This window comes from Alosa alosa, chromosome 20, assembly GCF_017589495.1.
Source record: "Alosa alosa isolate M-15738 ecotype Scorff River chromosome 20, AALO_Geno_1.1, whole genome shotgun sequence".
In the NCBI taxonomy this organism is placed as follows: domain Eukaryota; kingdom Metazoa; phylum Chordata; class Actinopteri; order Clupeiformes; family Clupeidae; genus Alosa; species Alosa alosa.
The window spans coordinates 18,461,955-18,479,249 of NC_063208.1; the positions used below are offsets into that span (position 1 = coordinate 18,461,955).

A 17,295-nucleotide genomic window follows, 5' to 3' on the forward strand; every position below is an offset into this window, starting at 1 on the left:
TGCAGGTAAAATAGAGCAGCATAATATAGTCTAATGTATAGGCCTAAAACAAATTAACGGGCCTATGCAGAGTAAGGTCATGGCATACAGCCGTCTACCTAAAAGAGGTAGGCTACTGAGGCTACCTCTCCTCTCCTCAGTTGTCAGTTGTAGCACTATAAAATAAACTTTATAGGCCTACATAATAGGTCTGTATAGCCTATTCAGATTCATCTTTTGTAAAAATCCATCAAATTGGCTACTTTAAAAGCCACTGATATTTAAACAAAGATATGTCACAAATACTATAAGTCTACTTGACATATAACTTAAAAAAAATGCCACACCGACACACACCGACCGGTCAGAATACAAATGCCTTATGATTGTAGAGGTGAAAGACTGTCAATTTAACGCCTACAGCTACGGCACAGCGAGAGGTTCAAACCTAGTGTTGCAACAAAAGCGCGACACGCTCTCATCTCCACAGTCAGTCCGCACGGATCACAGTCCGGTAAAGCTTAACCGTCAAGAAGACGAGTGATTCAAACCATATCGCGAGGACAGAATAAGACAAAAAACATCTATCGTGATTGAAGATCAGACTGCTTTCTATAGATTTCAGTTCCAGCTCAAGGCAATACATTTGTCGCCGTTTGGATGAATCAGAGGGTGTTCCTGAGAAAGTCTCAGAGCAAGACCCACTGAATCGCACAAACCAGGAATGTCCCGGAGGAAGCAGAGCAACCCGAGGCAGTTTAAACGTAAGTGTTTCGGATTGTTTTCTTCTCTGTGAGAATATTGGAAATCAGTTAATTTGATTATTCTTAAACAATTTTAAAGACAGCTGTAGCCTATAGGCTAGCCTACTTCTCCTGTCACAACGTTTATAGAATGGCAGTGGTAGCGAAATGGATGTAGGCTAAACTCCTATGTGGTTTACCAAGTTCAGTCATTGCCATGGCACATAAAGTTACAATCTGCTGGTATTCGACATCGACATTTTTTTTTTTCATAAGAAAAATTGAACATTTGTAGGCATGTGACAGTTACTGTACACTGGGCAGTTCTTACAGAACTGGGAGATCACAGTTGTTTGGCGAGAGCTGTTTTGACATGTCAGTTGTACGCTATTGCTCTTTATTGTAACAGGTTTTCTGTTGTCATGCAGCCTACATTAGGCTACTATCACTTTTTACAACGTTTAATTGCTACGTTTGTAGCACATCCGTAAATGCGCAAACAAAACATTTACCTTGCACTTACTGTCACCATCAGAGATAGACACACGTGTGTACAGAAACACTTAGACACACTCAGGCATAGAGAGAAAGGGAGGGAGAGACAGAGAGATTATTATTGAATGATCATTGATTTATAAGTCCTCTTACAACAGTCTCTTTGGATAGATTGGATATTTTTGTTACCATGCTGATCAAAATTGCTTTTATTTGTCTTTTGAAAAATGAATAAAGGGTGTAGGCTACTTCATGATAATAAACGTACTGTTTTGCCTATTTCTATTTCTTTTAGTAAGTTATTTGTCAGAGTGTCAGTCAGAGATGTCAGTGAAACTCATTTAAACTGGTTTGTGAAATCTGACTTTTTTATATTTGGGCATAGCCAGATAACATATAAGGCATAATCCCACACACAGTAAAGCGGTTAATGCAGAGGACAAAAAGGTTGTTATGGGTGAGGTACTTCTTTTTCCCCCTTTTTTTGTTCCCCCTTGAACACATTGCCCTGTTATCTGAACCCCATGCGATTCACAGAGTATTTTCATATTTTGCCTATTCCATTCTCTGGGGTGCCCTCTGTTGTAGAGATAAAGTGCGAATGCTGAAAGAGCTCCATTAATTTGCCCCGATGACTGAGGTGATAAGGGGTGATAATGGGGGAGATAAGCATGGGGAAGATACACCATCAGACACCCGATTATTACCATTAGAATTCCAGGCTGGCAGTCTGCAGCAGGCTGATAATCTCACTCTCTCTCTCTCTATCTTTCTCTCTCCCTCTCTCTCTCTCTCTCTCTCTCTCGCTTCCCTACACCCTCCCCTCACTCTAGCAACTCCGCCACCCCAACTCGCAGCCCTCTCACCCTCCACCCTCCGTTCCCCTTCTTTAGCTCTGCGGGATGATAAGACAAAAAAATAGTCACTCTGCAGTCTCTTTATTAGTCGGCCTGGATATTCCGATAATATGGTGATAAATTATGTATTTTATTCCCACTCCCATTCAGCGACCTCCCTCAACCCAACCGCCACCATCCCTCCCAACTACCCTCTCCTCACCACCACCATTGAAACATCACATTGGGTTCCTCCATCCAGTTTTTTTCTCCCCATGAAAAAAGATAAGAAAGAGAGTATTTTTAGGGTCATCTTTTTACTGTCCCCCCACCTCCACCCTCCCTTCCTACCCCCTTATCTAGACTCCCCCCCCCCCCTCCACACACATACACAGACACACCCCTCTCCCACCCTACCAAAGTTCCATGTAGGCTTTTATTGTAATAAGAGTTTGATCTGCAGGCCTGATAAGCTGGGAGGAGGTGGCTGGTGGTGTGTGGGAGCACATATCAATGGTATCGGGCTCATCTCGCCACCCAGAGCTGGTAGCAGCTGTTGTTCCCCGGCCCCTTATCGCCCCCCCTGGCCGCAGTGCCAATAAATTTGCTCAGATTGGTGGCCAAACAATGGCAGGTTGGCCAAATTTATGATGTGGGGAGAGTCAAAAAATAGCGACTGATGCTCTGGGCCAGGCTTGCCTGTGTGCTTCTGTGTGTGTGTGTGTGTGTGTGTGTGTGTGTGTGTGTGTGTGTGTGTGTGTGTGTGTGTGTGTGTGTGTGTGTGTGTGTGTGTGTGTGTGTGTGTGTGTGTGTGTGTGCATGGCTAAGAAGGGGATTGGGGGTGGTGGAGGGGTGGTTTGGTTCTTTAACTCTAAGGTCACAGGCTCTTTTGTCATCTGACCTGTCCATGTCTGGTGTGGTTAAACAGGGCGTGTTTGGGTGAGACTGGCCGAGGTTGGACACCGCAGCGTTTGGAATGGGATTATAATAACCCTTTTCTCTCGAAACGGTACTGTTGTCCACGAGAAAGATGTAGATGACACCTGCTCCTCCACCGCATCAAAGCCCCGCGTCCCGATCTCGGGGGAAATCGAGCTAAGCTCATTACGATGGCTCCACAGGTTCAACTGTGTCACTGAGTTGTCACAATGACGCTCGATTGATAGCCTCACGCCATCTCTGAGAGCACAGAAAACAACATATTTTTTGAAAGAACTGTGACAAAAAAAATGACTAACACAGAACTTAGCTGCTGTGGAGTCACTGTCTTGAATTGGCGATTTGCCTTTTTTGTTTGTGAAATCTCGGGTAATTTATTTGGTGGCTGTCACGCTGGTTGTCGCCCCGCTAATGCGATGCCGTCAAAATATGATAATTTTTTGTTATTATACCCTATCAAGGATGTCAGATTTGTTGCCTCTCTTTTATTCTTTTTTTTCTCAATCCGTTTTGATTAACTTCATCTGCCAACTGTCAGAGCGAGGCTTCGCTCAGATTGCCTGCTATCTTCACAGATCAATGCAATATGAAGAGGGGTTATTGTGTGCCAACTTTCTCTGCAGCATCTGTTCCCCGCTAATTAGATATGAAGAGCTGATGCTCATTGGGCTGCAAAGTGGAGCTGCGATTCAGAGAGGAAAAAGGAGAAACTGAACCCACCTACAGTATATGCATAGTATCTAGACATATCACTCTCTTTTCTCTGTTTCTCTCTCTCTCTCTCTCTCTTTCTTTCTTTCTTTCTCACACACAGACACACAGAGACGCAGAGACACACTCACTTACTCAGTCGCTCTCTCACTCTCACTCGCTCACATTGTGAAGTATTCAAGGTGCTTCAAAGGCAAGATGGTGTCAAGGTCTATTGTGGGACTCCTCCTGATGGCTATCACTGCAGAGAGAAGGCATAGAAGAGAGGGGGGGCTTAGGCAGTGTGTGTGTGTGTGTGTGTGTGTGTGTGTGTGTGTTTGTCTTTTTTTTCGCTTTGCCACAGCAACAGTCATCATCCTTGTTTGACAGGACGAGGTGCGGGGGGCTGATTACCTCCTTCCTTTGTTTAACGAGGAGGTGTGTGTGTGTGTGTGTGTGTGTGTGTGTGTGTGTGTGTGTCTGTAGGTGGGGGGTGATGATTAGTGTTGTCAAAGATTAATGAAAGGTGTTGATTTTTATTTTACTGTGTCTCTCTGTGTCTCTCTCTCTCTCTTGCGTGCGTATACACTCTCTTCCTTTTTTTACTTTCCCCCCTTTTTAATCTTTTGTCACAGCATAGAGAAAAAAAGAGGAAAAATGCCCCTTGTCTAATCGCACTGTGAGGAGAAGACGAGAGTAACAAATGTTGTGTTTTGTCTTCTAATGGCATCTGGCCTCTTTGATTCTCTGTCTTTTTCGCTTTCTCTGTATCTGTGTTTGTGACTGTGAAGAACGACACCAGAGCCTGTAATGATATGGAGCTTCTCTTTGAAATCACAGCCTGTACATTGTCATGTTATATAATCCCAGTAAACTGAATCATCTTTACAGTATAATAGATAATACATACTGTATACCATATAGCCCTTTTTTTTTTTTTTTTTTAAAGGATCCATAGATTTTGGAAGCCATTCTTCTAAAAGTCCTCCAGAGTTATAATGACATCTCATAAACAACACAAAACCCACTACAATGCTCCTTAGGAAGTGGTCAGTCTTGTCCATTTGATAGAATCAATGCAAAGTTGAGATAAGCGAGATGTTTATTTGACCGACTTTAATCACTTGGCTTGCAGTGTTGCTTGATGCGCTATCACTGTTGTCCAGCAAGCCCCAGGTAACAGCAGGCCTTTAGTATGACTCAACCTTTATTGAACCCCGAAGCCCCAGGATTTTGATGTAAATCAATCTCTTCTTATCGCGGGCCAGAATCTCGTACCTCTTTTAAAGAGCCAATCACATTTCAATAAATTTAGATTTAGTGTTTTTATCATCTGAGAGTAGGATGTTAATGTAGACATCTGATTGGATTGAAGCAAAATAAAACGTGTTCCCCTATTACGTTTAACATTGAAGTTGGGATTTTCAAGGTACGTCTGTGGGCATTTTTATTTGCGTTTTTCTGTTGTGAAGCGGCAATGCATGGATTGCTAAATCATTATGACCTTTAAAACCATCCTCCCTTCACGTTGTAGATGTGTTTTTATTTATTGCGCTCTACCAGACAGACAGGAAGTATGTTGTATGTTGAACTGCTGTAATGCATGGCTTGTGGGAGGCAAGGAATCTGTCTTTAAACTACCTTCTCTGATGTCTATTATTATCCCAAGCTTGTCCAGGGCCTGACTGCGATGTAGTTTTTTTTTTTCACTCCCCCTACTGAAATTTGAATTTGAATAATCGGGTAACTTCTGGTAGGATTTTTTTCTTCCTTATTCTGAGGAGAGAGGGGGGGAACTTTGAATTAACTCATCCCATGGAAGGGTCCATGGACGGTGAATTGATTTGGTCCCCCCACCTAAAGAGATTATGTATCTTAAATGTACGGTCTGGGCTCCGTCAGTGTTGAAGGGATTATGGAGTTCCCTCTCCCTGTTGAGAGATAAATGCCTGAAAGCGCCTGGCAGAGGTTGATCAAATTCGCTCCCATCTCGTCCGCGGACTGGAGAAAAAGGCACATTATGGCTTCCCCTGGCTGACTTTGAAATATTCATCAAGTGTTTGCCTGCCTGCAAGTTTCCCTTCCAATGCATTTGAAGCATGCCTGCTGTACTTATATTCTTATCCAGACACCATTGACCAAATGCCCTAGGGGCCACTAAGAATTCTTTTTCTTTTTTTCTTTTTTGGTTTGTCCTGATATGCTCTAGATACATTTGGTTACGGCGGGCAAGGCAAAGTATCAACAGAGACTCTGTAATGATGTGTGACTGTGTCCATGTGTGCACGATAATTCGAGTTTCAAGTTCACGCAACATATGCATTTTGAAATTGCATTTTTTAAAAAGTGAGTCTTAAGTGCAAGTCAAGTCAGATGTGAGACTAAGCTGAGGGTTGAACTTAACCTTAAATGCATACGAGACCTGTCAACTGTCTGTTTTTTTTTTGCCTTTGTGAACATGTCTGTGAAGTTGAGATTAAGAGGTCAAATAGGCAAATGAGAAGTGTGGACATACAGTCTCTGACACTGACACTGTTGAACATTGGAGTGTTCTAAACAGACAGTTGAATAGCTAATGCCGTTGAACTTCAGCGATAGCTCAGAAACATGAAAACATTTATCTCAGACGCTAGAAGCTATATGTTTATGTTTATGTGTGTGTGTGTGTGTATTTGTTGTGTGTGTGTGTGTGTGTGTGTGTGTGTGTGTGTGTGTGTATCAGGCAAGAGGTGACAGGAGGCAGAGCTCAGTGCTGGATTAAAGTAGCGGCTTTTCACTTTAATTTGTACACTGGACTTCTCCTGACACACATATGTATGGGCCAGAGTGTACACTGGAAAATCACTAATGGCAGAAGTCTTAGTTTGGGGGGGGAGAGGGGTGGGTGTTCGAGGGCGATAACTTAAGTTTCTTGCAAACATCTCGCGCAAAAACGACTCTTAAGACTTTAATAAGAATCGCTGTTGGCTTTAAAGCTGCAAAGCTGTTGATACCACCGCTGACAGTCAGGCTTATAATTACCTCTGTGGCTGTGAAGATGAAGGCATCGGTTTGTGGCATTCTGTTTTTTTTTCTCCTTATTTGGGGGGTCATGTGCACACAGATTTGCTCCTCCCTGTCTGTTCATTGTATTGAATCATTGATTCAGTTGGGATGCTTTTTGAAATGAGTCAACAGCAGTTATGTTGTGTGCGTGAAAGATGTGTATGATTTGGTTTGGATTCCGCAAAAAGGTGCTTGATATTTGTGCCCAACAGTCAAGTGAAGGGAAGATGAAGAATGAGAGATAAGAGACAATGAGTGGGGGAGAGGGGAGAGAGAGAGAGAGAGAAAGAGAGAGAGAGAGAGAGAGAAAGAGAGAGATCTTGATCAGGTGCATTGACTGATTGATTGATGTGTAGCAGTGTGAGCTAAAGCGGCAATCAGGTGGGAATCAACAGTACCCCAGATAATCGCAGTCTTCAAAGTCTGGCTCTTCTCCTACGAGTCAAGGACATCCCGGGGTCAAATGACCTTTTTCCCCTCCACCTTGCTACCAACAGGCCCTGTGATACTGCTACCATTCTAATGCAAAGCCCTGTGAGAGAGAGAGAGAGAATGAAAGAGAGACAGAAAAAAAAAGAAATTGAATAAGAAGTATTGTCCTGGTGCGTCACTGGCAGTTAAACAGGAGAGGCCGGAGTGAAAGACAAGCATTATGCGGCGGGATTTTAACCCCATTCATGTCTTGGCACTGTGTAATCACTCTCCCTAATCTCACGTAAAGATGGGGGTAAACAATAGCTGCCGTGGGGAAGAACCGCGCACATGGGCGCACACAGGCAGGGATTATGCTAATGTTTTAGGGGAGCTGATGGAGACTGCGTAGCGTCTCTCTCTCTCTCTCTCTCTCTCTCTCTCTCTCTCTCTCTCTCTCTCTCTCTCCCCTCTCTCTCTTTTTGTCTCTCTCTCCCCGACATTTTTCTACACGTCTCGACGCAAACAAACAGGCTAATCTCGATAGTGCCATCGCACCATCTCTCTGCTAAGACGTGATGTGAAGGAGAAGTTGTCTCTGACTTCTGAGTCAGAGAAGATGATTTGTTTTGTTGGGTTTTTTGTTGGGGAATTATTTAAGCGAAGCGACAGAAGTGTGTGGTTAATTTGTATGGCATTGTTCGGAGGATGTGGCTAGTTAAACAAGAAAGCCGAATTAAAACCATTTTTGATGTGCAGTGTACATCTACTGGCTTTAATAATTTTATCATAATCTTTTGTGTATGTTTGATTTTATCATTTTTCAAAATAACACCAAGACAATTGCTGGAAAGAGAAAGTCTTAATGCAGACACTAGAAAAATATCTGAGGTTTTTTTGACTATATTGCACACACAAACACGCCCAAACATAAATACTGGCCAACACACACACTCACAATGAACACATCTGCACATAGACACATGAATATGCATACTTGACATATGCATAATGTATATGCATACATCTGTGCATGCTCCCAAGCACTCACACTTACGCGTAACGCATACAGGTCCTTCAGAGACACAATCACTATGGAATCGTTTTCTGAGGTAAACTCAAAAAGACTCTCGGGGGAAGCCATATCGGGTACACTGACAATTCTCTACCCAGATGCTGAGGCAACGAAAATCGAAAGAAGTGGGAAAAAAAAGAGACAGAGGGGTGGGAGGGATAGAGAATGAACCCCCTCAGGTGATCATGGCCTGTAGATTTGGCTTTGGCGGCGGCCATATCTGGAGCTGCGCGCAGCTGGGCACAAGGCGTCACGCCACTGAGTCAATTGGGCAGACAATGGCGGGGATGGCACCGCTCTGTGGACTGGATGCCCTTATCCACGGCCAAGGTGCCACAGCTGTGCGTTTGATGTGAGGCAGATTCATGGAGGGAGGTATGCCTTTCACTCTCGCTATCTCTCTCTCTCTCTCTCTCTCTATCTCTCTCTCTCTCTCTCTCTTTCTCTCTCTCGCGTTCTCTCTCAGTTCTTTCTGGCTTATCCCCTTCTCTGTCCCTCTCCCTATCACAGACAGAATGAATCGTGTCCCCAGCTTGGAAGCATGTGGCTCTTGGTCAAAATGGCACACACTCATGCTCTCTTTCACACACACACACACACACACACACACACACACACACACACACACACACACACACACGTGCAAACAGGCAGAATGATAGAAACATTGTGGTACATACGAGTGTTTGCAAATATACCAGTCTGATGAACTCAGAGAACTGTTAGTGTAGGTGCATTTCTTCTATCAAACCTCAACCTCATCCAGATAATTACCTCACTGATTCTCACAAGGAGTCGAAACTTCCACATGGAGACAGGTGTGAAACAAGACTGGTGTCATCTTTCTGGATGCCATGGACTCGATAATGATGTTGTTTTAGACACAGGGCAAATTAATTTCGACAAGCCTGTGTTGTGTGACAGTGGAAGATGTCCTAAGAGAATGCACAATGCTGGAAAAGATTAAACTTTTCACTACACTGACAACCGAGAATATATTTAGCTGTTTAGGTGTCTTACCTCCTGTCGCCTCTTCACCAAGTGCTAACATATGGAAATTACTTAAGCGTGTGATTGTTTTTGGCAGAGCAAAGCAAAACCACCCGCACTATGTGTGAAAATTTGATGCACTTTTCGCTTTACAGAGGGATGCTCGCAATACGGTCAAGGGAGAGTTCAGATTTTCTTTTCCTTTCATTGAAAACCTAAGATCTGCAAGTAAGGTCCTGTCATCTGTTATTTAAAGAAAGATATGCCCATAAGCAACTTTGGATGGTAATGAACCTCTGTTGTGTGTGGTGTGTTAATTAAAACTGGAGCAGATCTTTCATTGTAATTGATCATTAGGCTCTTCACAGCTGTTAGGGGAAGTGCGTAGAAACTCAGATGGTATCGGAAGAAGTGCTCGTTACGATCATTAAGAGAGAACGCCGTTTCGAAGAATGACGAACAAGATTGTTGAAATAACACTCAAGGGCCATTTGTCTTTGAACAGCAGAAAATCTCAAAATATACACAGGCGTCGTCCATTTAGTTTTTTTTTTTTTTTTTTTTGGGGGGCAAAATTTTTTATTTAAGGGTGAAACAAATATTAGCCTACCCTACTTTACAGAACAAAAGACAGAATGTATGGAGTCAAGAACATGAATTCACTGCATAGCTAATAAGTTAATTTTAGACTCACCACTTTTGAGAAAACGGTCGCATTTATATGTGCGTTTATGAAACTCACACAACATATAGGGAAATGGATGCAGTAATCCTAGTAAATGCATACAGAGATGATGGTTTTATCCAGCGCGACTGACAGTGCATATATTTGCATACATTTATCCGCTAACGTGTACCTTGGGAATTGAACCCGCGATTCTGGCACACACAGAAATCCTTCCTATTCAGTCAAACTGACCCTATGACATGCTCACCAGTTGGGGTAAAGCTTCTGAAAAAAAGGAAAAGGGTGCGGAGACAGACAAACCCAGACGCTTGGTTCTGTTAGCGTCACCCGTGGCCGTGTTGGTAGCCCCGCTGCTCCCCACAATTAGTGTGACTGGAATCAGTGGAGCAGCAGCTGTCGCGCGGATGCGCTGGGGTTCTGGAGGATGTGTCAGGGCTGAGCAGGGCCAACTCTGAAATCTGGCTCCCTGAGTGTGTGAACATGCGGTTATGGTCAGGGTGTGTGTGTGTGTGTGTGTGTGTGTGTGTGTGTGTGTGTGTGTGTGTGTGTGTGTGTGTGACTAACCTCCACATAATTTGGGAGAGCAACCTCCCAATCTCAAAGCACTTTTACCCCCCATCATCTCCCATATTCTCTCACTCCTTTCCTCTCTCCTCTTTCCTTCTGCTTCCTTCCTTATTCTCTCTCTCTCTCTCTCTCTCTCTCTCTGTCTCTATTCCTCTCCATCTCCCTCTCTCTATCTCTCTCCCTCTCTCTCTCTCTCTATCTCTCTCTCTCTGTCTTTGGGCTGCTGTGCTAGTGGCAGGTGCGAGGCTGGCTGCTGTGTGTCAGTGTTGCCGCGCTCTCTGGAGCACCGAGCCGGATGGCCAGATTAAGTGCCGGCTGGCTGGGGCCACTTGGCTGGAATCGGTCAAGTCCTGGGCCACAGCCGGGCCAGGAGGCATCTCTGATTTCCATGTGGCTCCGCTCCTGTCAGATTCAATTACCTCACCTCTAATTAGGGTGGACCTGGAGAAGGGCCCGCGCTCTGATACGGGGGTCCACACATGTTACCGTGGCGCCCGCTGATAGTGCGCTGCGGTGCTATCGCCATGCAAACACACGCCTCCTACATCGCAGCCGAGCGGCAAATCCAACCATGAAATTAGCAGGCGCTCGGATCATGCCTGCATATTTTATTGCATATTTTATGTCATGCATTCATTTTTTCCCCTTTCCTTTTTCTGCTCTGGCCATTTCTCCTCTTCTTTTGCTCCCCCTCTCTCTCCCTCTTTCTCTCTTTCTCTGGCTGTGATAAGGGTGTACACCACCATGGATGTGTGTGTGGGGGGCTGAGGTACGAAGAATACCAGTACCTGGAATGCGGTGTCACAAATCAATTAAATTAGTGCTGAGTTTTAGCTCACACCCTAATGAATTATTCTCCTTCATGATCATTTTCATATCAGTTCAACTCAACGGCAAAACACACACGTCCTCTTAACCGTCAAGTTTGTTTGTTGTTTTGTTTGTGTTGTGTTCAGTTCTTTTTTTCAAACGTATGTGTGGGGGAAATTTGTGTTCAGTAACACAGCTGTCAGGCTGTATCAGAGACATGTGTTTTGAAGGCCAGTGCGATTCACACACACATAGACACACACACACACACACGCACGCAATCTGAAGGACATTTGTTCGGCAGAGGTCTGGCCTTTGGGTCTCAAACCAAGGAGGTGACCGGCGTATGGGTTTTGATTGGAAGGGGTCGCGGTGGCAGCGGCGCGAGTGCGACCCAGTTCAAAGGGCCATCTCGGCAGGGTTCTGCCGGGGCTGTCACTGATCCATTCTCCGGCTCTGTTCACGGGCACAGCCAGCGCGTCCCTCCCACAAAGGAGCGATTCATGAGCCGAACGAAAAGAAAGGGGGTCCCTCACTGAGATCAGAGGATCTTAAGAAGCGTGTATGGACACACACACACACACACACACACACACACACACGCACGCAAAACACACACACACACACACACACACACACACACACATACACACAAGATTAGAGGATCTCTAAGAGTGTGCCTGGACACACAGTCACATTCTTATACACTTGTAATGATATACAGGAGCATGGTATAGTAACACACACAATACAGCACACACACGCACACATACACACACTCACAAAGATCAGAGGATCTGTGGCAACGTGCCGCCACACACAAGTGGACACACACACACAGGCTCATTCAGCCTGTTTTACTCACCAATGCTGAGCAGTACACACAACTGATTAGCGAGATCAGAGGATATTTACCAGTTTGAACACTGTCACAGAGAATGCCTCGCGCTTATTGCTCACACACACTCTCACACACACACACACACACACACACACACACACACACACACACACACACACACACACACACACACACACAGGGGCACACACAAACATTCAGACACGCATACACATAAACAAACTATCGCACAGATCAAAGCCATTTTTTCCCAGTGTGTGGACACGGACACACACACACACACACACACACACACACACACACACACACACACACACACACACAAACCCACTCATGTGCTTTCTTACAAGCGTATTTGCACAGACATTGTCTTACTGACATTACTGGATCAAACAGAGAGAGAGAGAGAGAGAGAGAGAGAGAGAGAAGTAGAGCGAGTCTCTAGCAACACAATGTGACAAAACCCTCTCAAGTCATTTCAGCACAAGACCAAAAGTGCCCATCCTTCCTGTGCTGGTGTCCGTTGCTTGAGTAAACAACACAGGGTTTGACTGGTATTTGCATCATAATATCAAAGGTGAAGCGGCTAACTAAACTAATTCTATTCAGGTGGTAGGAGCTGCAGCGCAGTCCCTGATGGAGGCGAAGCGTAAACGCATTAAATATGCTAATATCAAAGAATAGGGTAGGGCTGGCAGCAAGAACGGCATCGCACTGATAGAATGCAGTCAAATTTTTTCCAGAGGATGGAAATTAATCAAACAGAGAAAAATGAACTTTGTGATTGCACGGGTGTACCACCCAAAGGCATGGCAAAGTAAATGAAAAATCAACATTGTACTGACTGATAAGGCAAATTAATGAAAAGTGTGTTCTTTCTACCTTCAATGCTGTTGCTTGTGTGAACAAGTTATCTGGGTGCAGAAGTGACCGTGGGCGCCTGGATCAGTTCCTGGTTCTGTCTCCAAAGGGGAGGAAATTGCTTTGTAGTAGTTAAATCTGCACAATACTGCTCTCTCTCTCCCTCTTTTTTTCATTATTTCTCTTTCTCTCTCTCTCTCTCATACACACTCACAAACGGCTGGTGCTACATTTAACTCTGTGTCAAGAGCGTTGTAGGTTCAACATTTCCTTTGAATTTCTTCCAACATTCTAAGGCATATGAGAACAATAGAACATTTCCCAGTAGAACCCTTAAGCAATTTCTGTCATACATATCCCTTACTGTAACTGAGGATGTTTTGACTTTTGAGACCTCTCTGTGCATGAGTCAGAACTGGTATCAAAATCAGGAATACACTGATTGGAACGGTCAGTGTTTTTCTCATGCTGGTCAGTGAATTGCTGAACCGATACGCCAGTTGAGTCCACATTCGGGCAGTTTTTGTGGGTAAAACCTAATCAGGCCTGCTGCTGTGTCCTCTTCTGTCCTCAGGGGCGTCGGAGAATGGCCTGGAGGAAGAGCAGGATGAGGGGGTGTCTGGTGGTATGGACGGCCTTACCAGTGGAGAGCCGTCAGTGGAGGGAAGCCCCTCGGACAGTTCCGACCCAGAAAACCTCTCTGTGAAAGACAAGGATCAGTCAAGCAACCACGGTGAGTAACACATCAATATCTGAGAAGCATATTCATATTTTTAGAGATTCCATTTTATAGATTCCTCCTCAGATATAGTTATGGGGCTTCGGTTTTTACATTATCTTTCAAACCAAGACACTTAAATCACTTTGGACATGATTGACGCCTCTCACCTATGTAGAGGGGAAAGGAGAAATTAGTTTTTCTCAAATTGTGGCAAGAGTTGGGGTTGTGAGGAAAGTTTGTGGGAAAATACAAAATTCTTTCATTGTGTAGATTTATTAGTATGCAGTTTAGCACTATGCTGTTTGGACTGACATAGGCGAAAATACAGGTGTCGTTAGAGGGCATAAAGTTGTCGTACACAACTTGCACAACTCATGAGAGTTCTTTTTTAACACACCTGCAACTTCAAAAAGCCTCCATCTATATAAGTGGTGGAGTGGGGTTTAATATGACACGTTCCTCATACTCTACAGACTTTTTTGTTTGTTTGTTTTATCTTGTCAGTCCAAGATTGACTTGAGTCATCCTTACTCTCCTTCTAGTTATTGAATCACAAACAAACATCTCCTTTAAGGGGGCTTGTCTTTTGAGGAAGTTTCCGAGTTGCAAGTTTGCGGGAAGGGCACATTTCATGGTTTAAGATGGGCTCAACACACACACACACACACACACACACACACACACACACACACACACACACACACACTGGCCCTTAGCTCCTTCAAGCACCCGCCCCCACCTCCTATGTTTTATTTCCTATTCATCCTGCTGGAAGGGATGTATTCTCTCCTTTGTAGAATTCAATTTAACTACAGCCAGGGCTAGATTTTAAATGCAGAACGATTCAGGTGGAGGTAGGGGGGTCTGGATGCCTATACGTTTCTACTGAGGTTATTGGTCATAGTAAATAACAACACAGTAAACTAAAGCTGCTGGAGGCGTAAGCTATCAAGCTCTCAAAGCAAATACCATCGACTCTTTGAACTTAAACTCAATTACATACCCCTGTTCTGGCCACACCTTACGATCACAATTTCCATTAGCGCTGCAAGGTTTGAGTATGTGTGTGTGTGTGTGTGTGTGTGTGTGTGTGTGTGTGTGTGTGTGTTGGGGATTTGGGGAGCAGTCATCTAGGCCTGGATTTCACAGCCCCCGGCAGGCTGCAGTTTGAAATGTGGTCGTGGTCTGAATAGTATGCGTTTTACTTTGTAAATGATGAATCTTCCCTTTGAAATGCCTTTGTGTGTTGACGCTTTCTCCAGCGCTCAGAAAGTTTCCCGGCTGTACTCCTCCTGCCACATAAACTAACCTGCACTGCCTTCCAGGGAAGAATCTTCAAAAGACAAATCTTTTTTTTACCTTCTCTTTTTTTAATTGGCCGTGCAGCACGTAATTCTCTCTTTTGTTCTACTTGAAAAGAAATAAAGGCACAACGTGTCAGAATATTCATTTGCGCCGTCAATGAGATTAAAGTTTCTCTCCACCCCTGGTTTAAATATATATGTATATTTATTTATTTACGTTTCAGGCAAGCCACCTCATGGTGCATTTCTTAAAATGAATCCTGACAGTGAGGTAATTATCTTCGCAGCGTTATGAATATTCATCAAGCATATATTGATGGACTGGCCCATCACATTGTTGCATTTTGAAAGCATTGACATTTTTCTGTCACGTCGATTCAATAAAGAATTCCGTCACCCACACTGAAGCCTCCCTTGGGGTATGCATCATGTTGTGAATATTTAATTTCACTTAATTGTGTCTTTCTGGTCTGTGTCAAAATATCCTACGTTTCGACTGATAGTATGGAGAGGAACTCCAAATCCACTTGCTCCATGTGCTGTTTTCTTAAAACGGAGCTTAGACATTAATGAGGATTTTTTCCCTCCTCTAAATCACACATATATTTCAGCTGTCCAATTATGATAGCGAGTTATAGGTTAAGATTGCTGCCTATATTACTCAACTTCATTTAGTCCCTTTCATGTTCTGTGATGAAATCAAATCATTCTTTGCTCTTGATCATATTGTCGAGAAGTTTAAAAGGAGAATCAGAATTTTTTGTTTTATTTTTAGGCTGATTTAAAATACCTCGACAGAACTAAGATTTGTGTGAATGTGTATACATGCGTGTCAATGTCAGTGTGCCAGTGTGTGTGTGCTATTTTTATTTGAAGAAAGTTGTCGAGGTATCTCAAGGGTATTGAAGCCCGGGAAGGGAAGAAGGAAAAAAAAAACAGTTTCTTTTCTTGGAGGAAAAAGTTCTTCCCCCTAATGCTGTGCCACTGGTGTCAAGGCAGCCAGCAGAAAATCCTTAATCACGGCTTAATTAAGGAATCATCTCGTGGCTTCATTTCTGGCCCTGCGCCGTAATTAAACATTTCCAGTGCGTTTTGTTACAGGGCTTAACGTACGCACCAGGCCTCTGATGAAGGTGGGGCCTGGGACGTTTTTCTTCCACTTTCCACTCGAGTTTTTTTTTTTTTCATCCCGAGGCTTTTCTTTTATTCCCATCTGAGCAAACCTCAGGCTTGAGTGAAAAATCCCACAAGTAATTCTAGTCACTTGAAAGAAAGATATAAGGGACAAAAGAAAGATGTGCGTTGCGGTGCAAGGCATATGTTATGTCCAGCAGCTTAGACTTTGTCAAACGTTGATGCGAAAGCTTTGATCCAAAGAAATGTGCAGCTCTGTCAGAAGCTAATAGGGGATATATTCAGTCTCAGCTACTGTGTTTGCTATGTACTTGTGTTTGTGTATATATAAGTTAGTGATCGTTGAACCTGTTGTTCCACTGCTACAGAGGATGACAGCCCAAGGCCTGGACAGAGGGACATGGAGGAACAAGAGCGAGCTGGGATCAGCCCAACTGGATCACAAGAATGGGATGGACCAAGTAAGCAAATAAATAATGCATTACTCCCCCTTAATTCCCTTATTCATACACCACACTATGCTGGCATTGGTACATGTTAGAGTTCTTTCTCTCTGGCAAATGGGCCCTGCAGAAAATATATGAGTGAGAGAAATTAAATGTTCTAAAGATACGAAGATCACCATGTTTCATCAACATATCTAATGCCTTGTTATTTCAGAGACTGAGTTACATATATTTGAATTTTTTCATTTGCTTTTAATTTAATCATTTCATGATGAATCGGACCAATTTTGACGTGATGCCAGGTACACTGCCAGCATTTCTGTCCCATTTATTGTTTGGCGCTTATACGTTTGGTGCCAATTTAAAGGTGCACTGAAAATGAGAACTGTTGGTGTCACTCTGCGCAGAGTCTCACACGGAAACATTGCCTTCAGCAGAGAAGCACACCACCAGATACACATATTCATCTTTCTCCAGTAACTCAGCAGTCATCAGACCATGTAGAGATTTCTCTGTTTTGGTCTCTTTTTTTCCTGGTCTCGTCTCTCTCTCTCTCTCTCTCTCTCTCTCTCTCTCTCTCTCTCTGTCTGCCTGTGTGTCTTTTTCTCTCACTAGTTAATTCTGTCTAGAAATTATCTCACTCCCATCCCATGCAAAGAAAGGAGCGAGAGCACATGGTGAAATGATGGGATATCTCTCTCC

At 43.8% G+C, this 17,295-nt stretch overlaps 1 protein-coding gene across 1 annotated transcript in view; it reads left to right on the top strand.

Annotated features, from left to right (window-relative positions):
- Positions 1 to 482: 482 nt before the first annotated feature.
- zfpm2b (zinc finger protein, FOG family member 2b) overlaps positions 483 to 17,295 on the top strand; it is a 41,750-nt gene continuing 24,937 nt past the window's right edge. The window contains 3 exon segments of the mRNA XM_048229196.1: positions 483 to 743; positions 13,563 to 13,721; positions 16,516 to 16,608. Coding sequence (XP_048085153.1) covers positions 704 to 743; positions 13,563 to 13,721; positions 16,516 to 16,608 — 292 coding nt within the window. The 5' untranslated portion in view covers positions 483 to 703.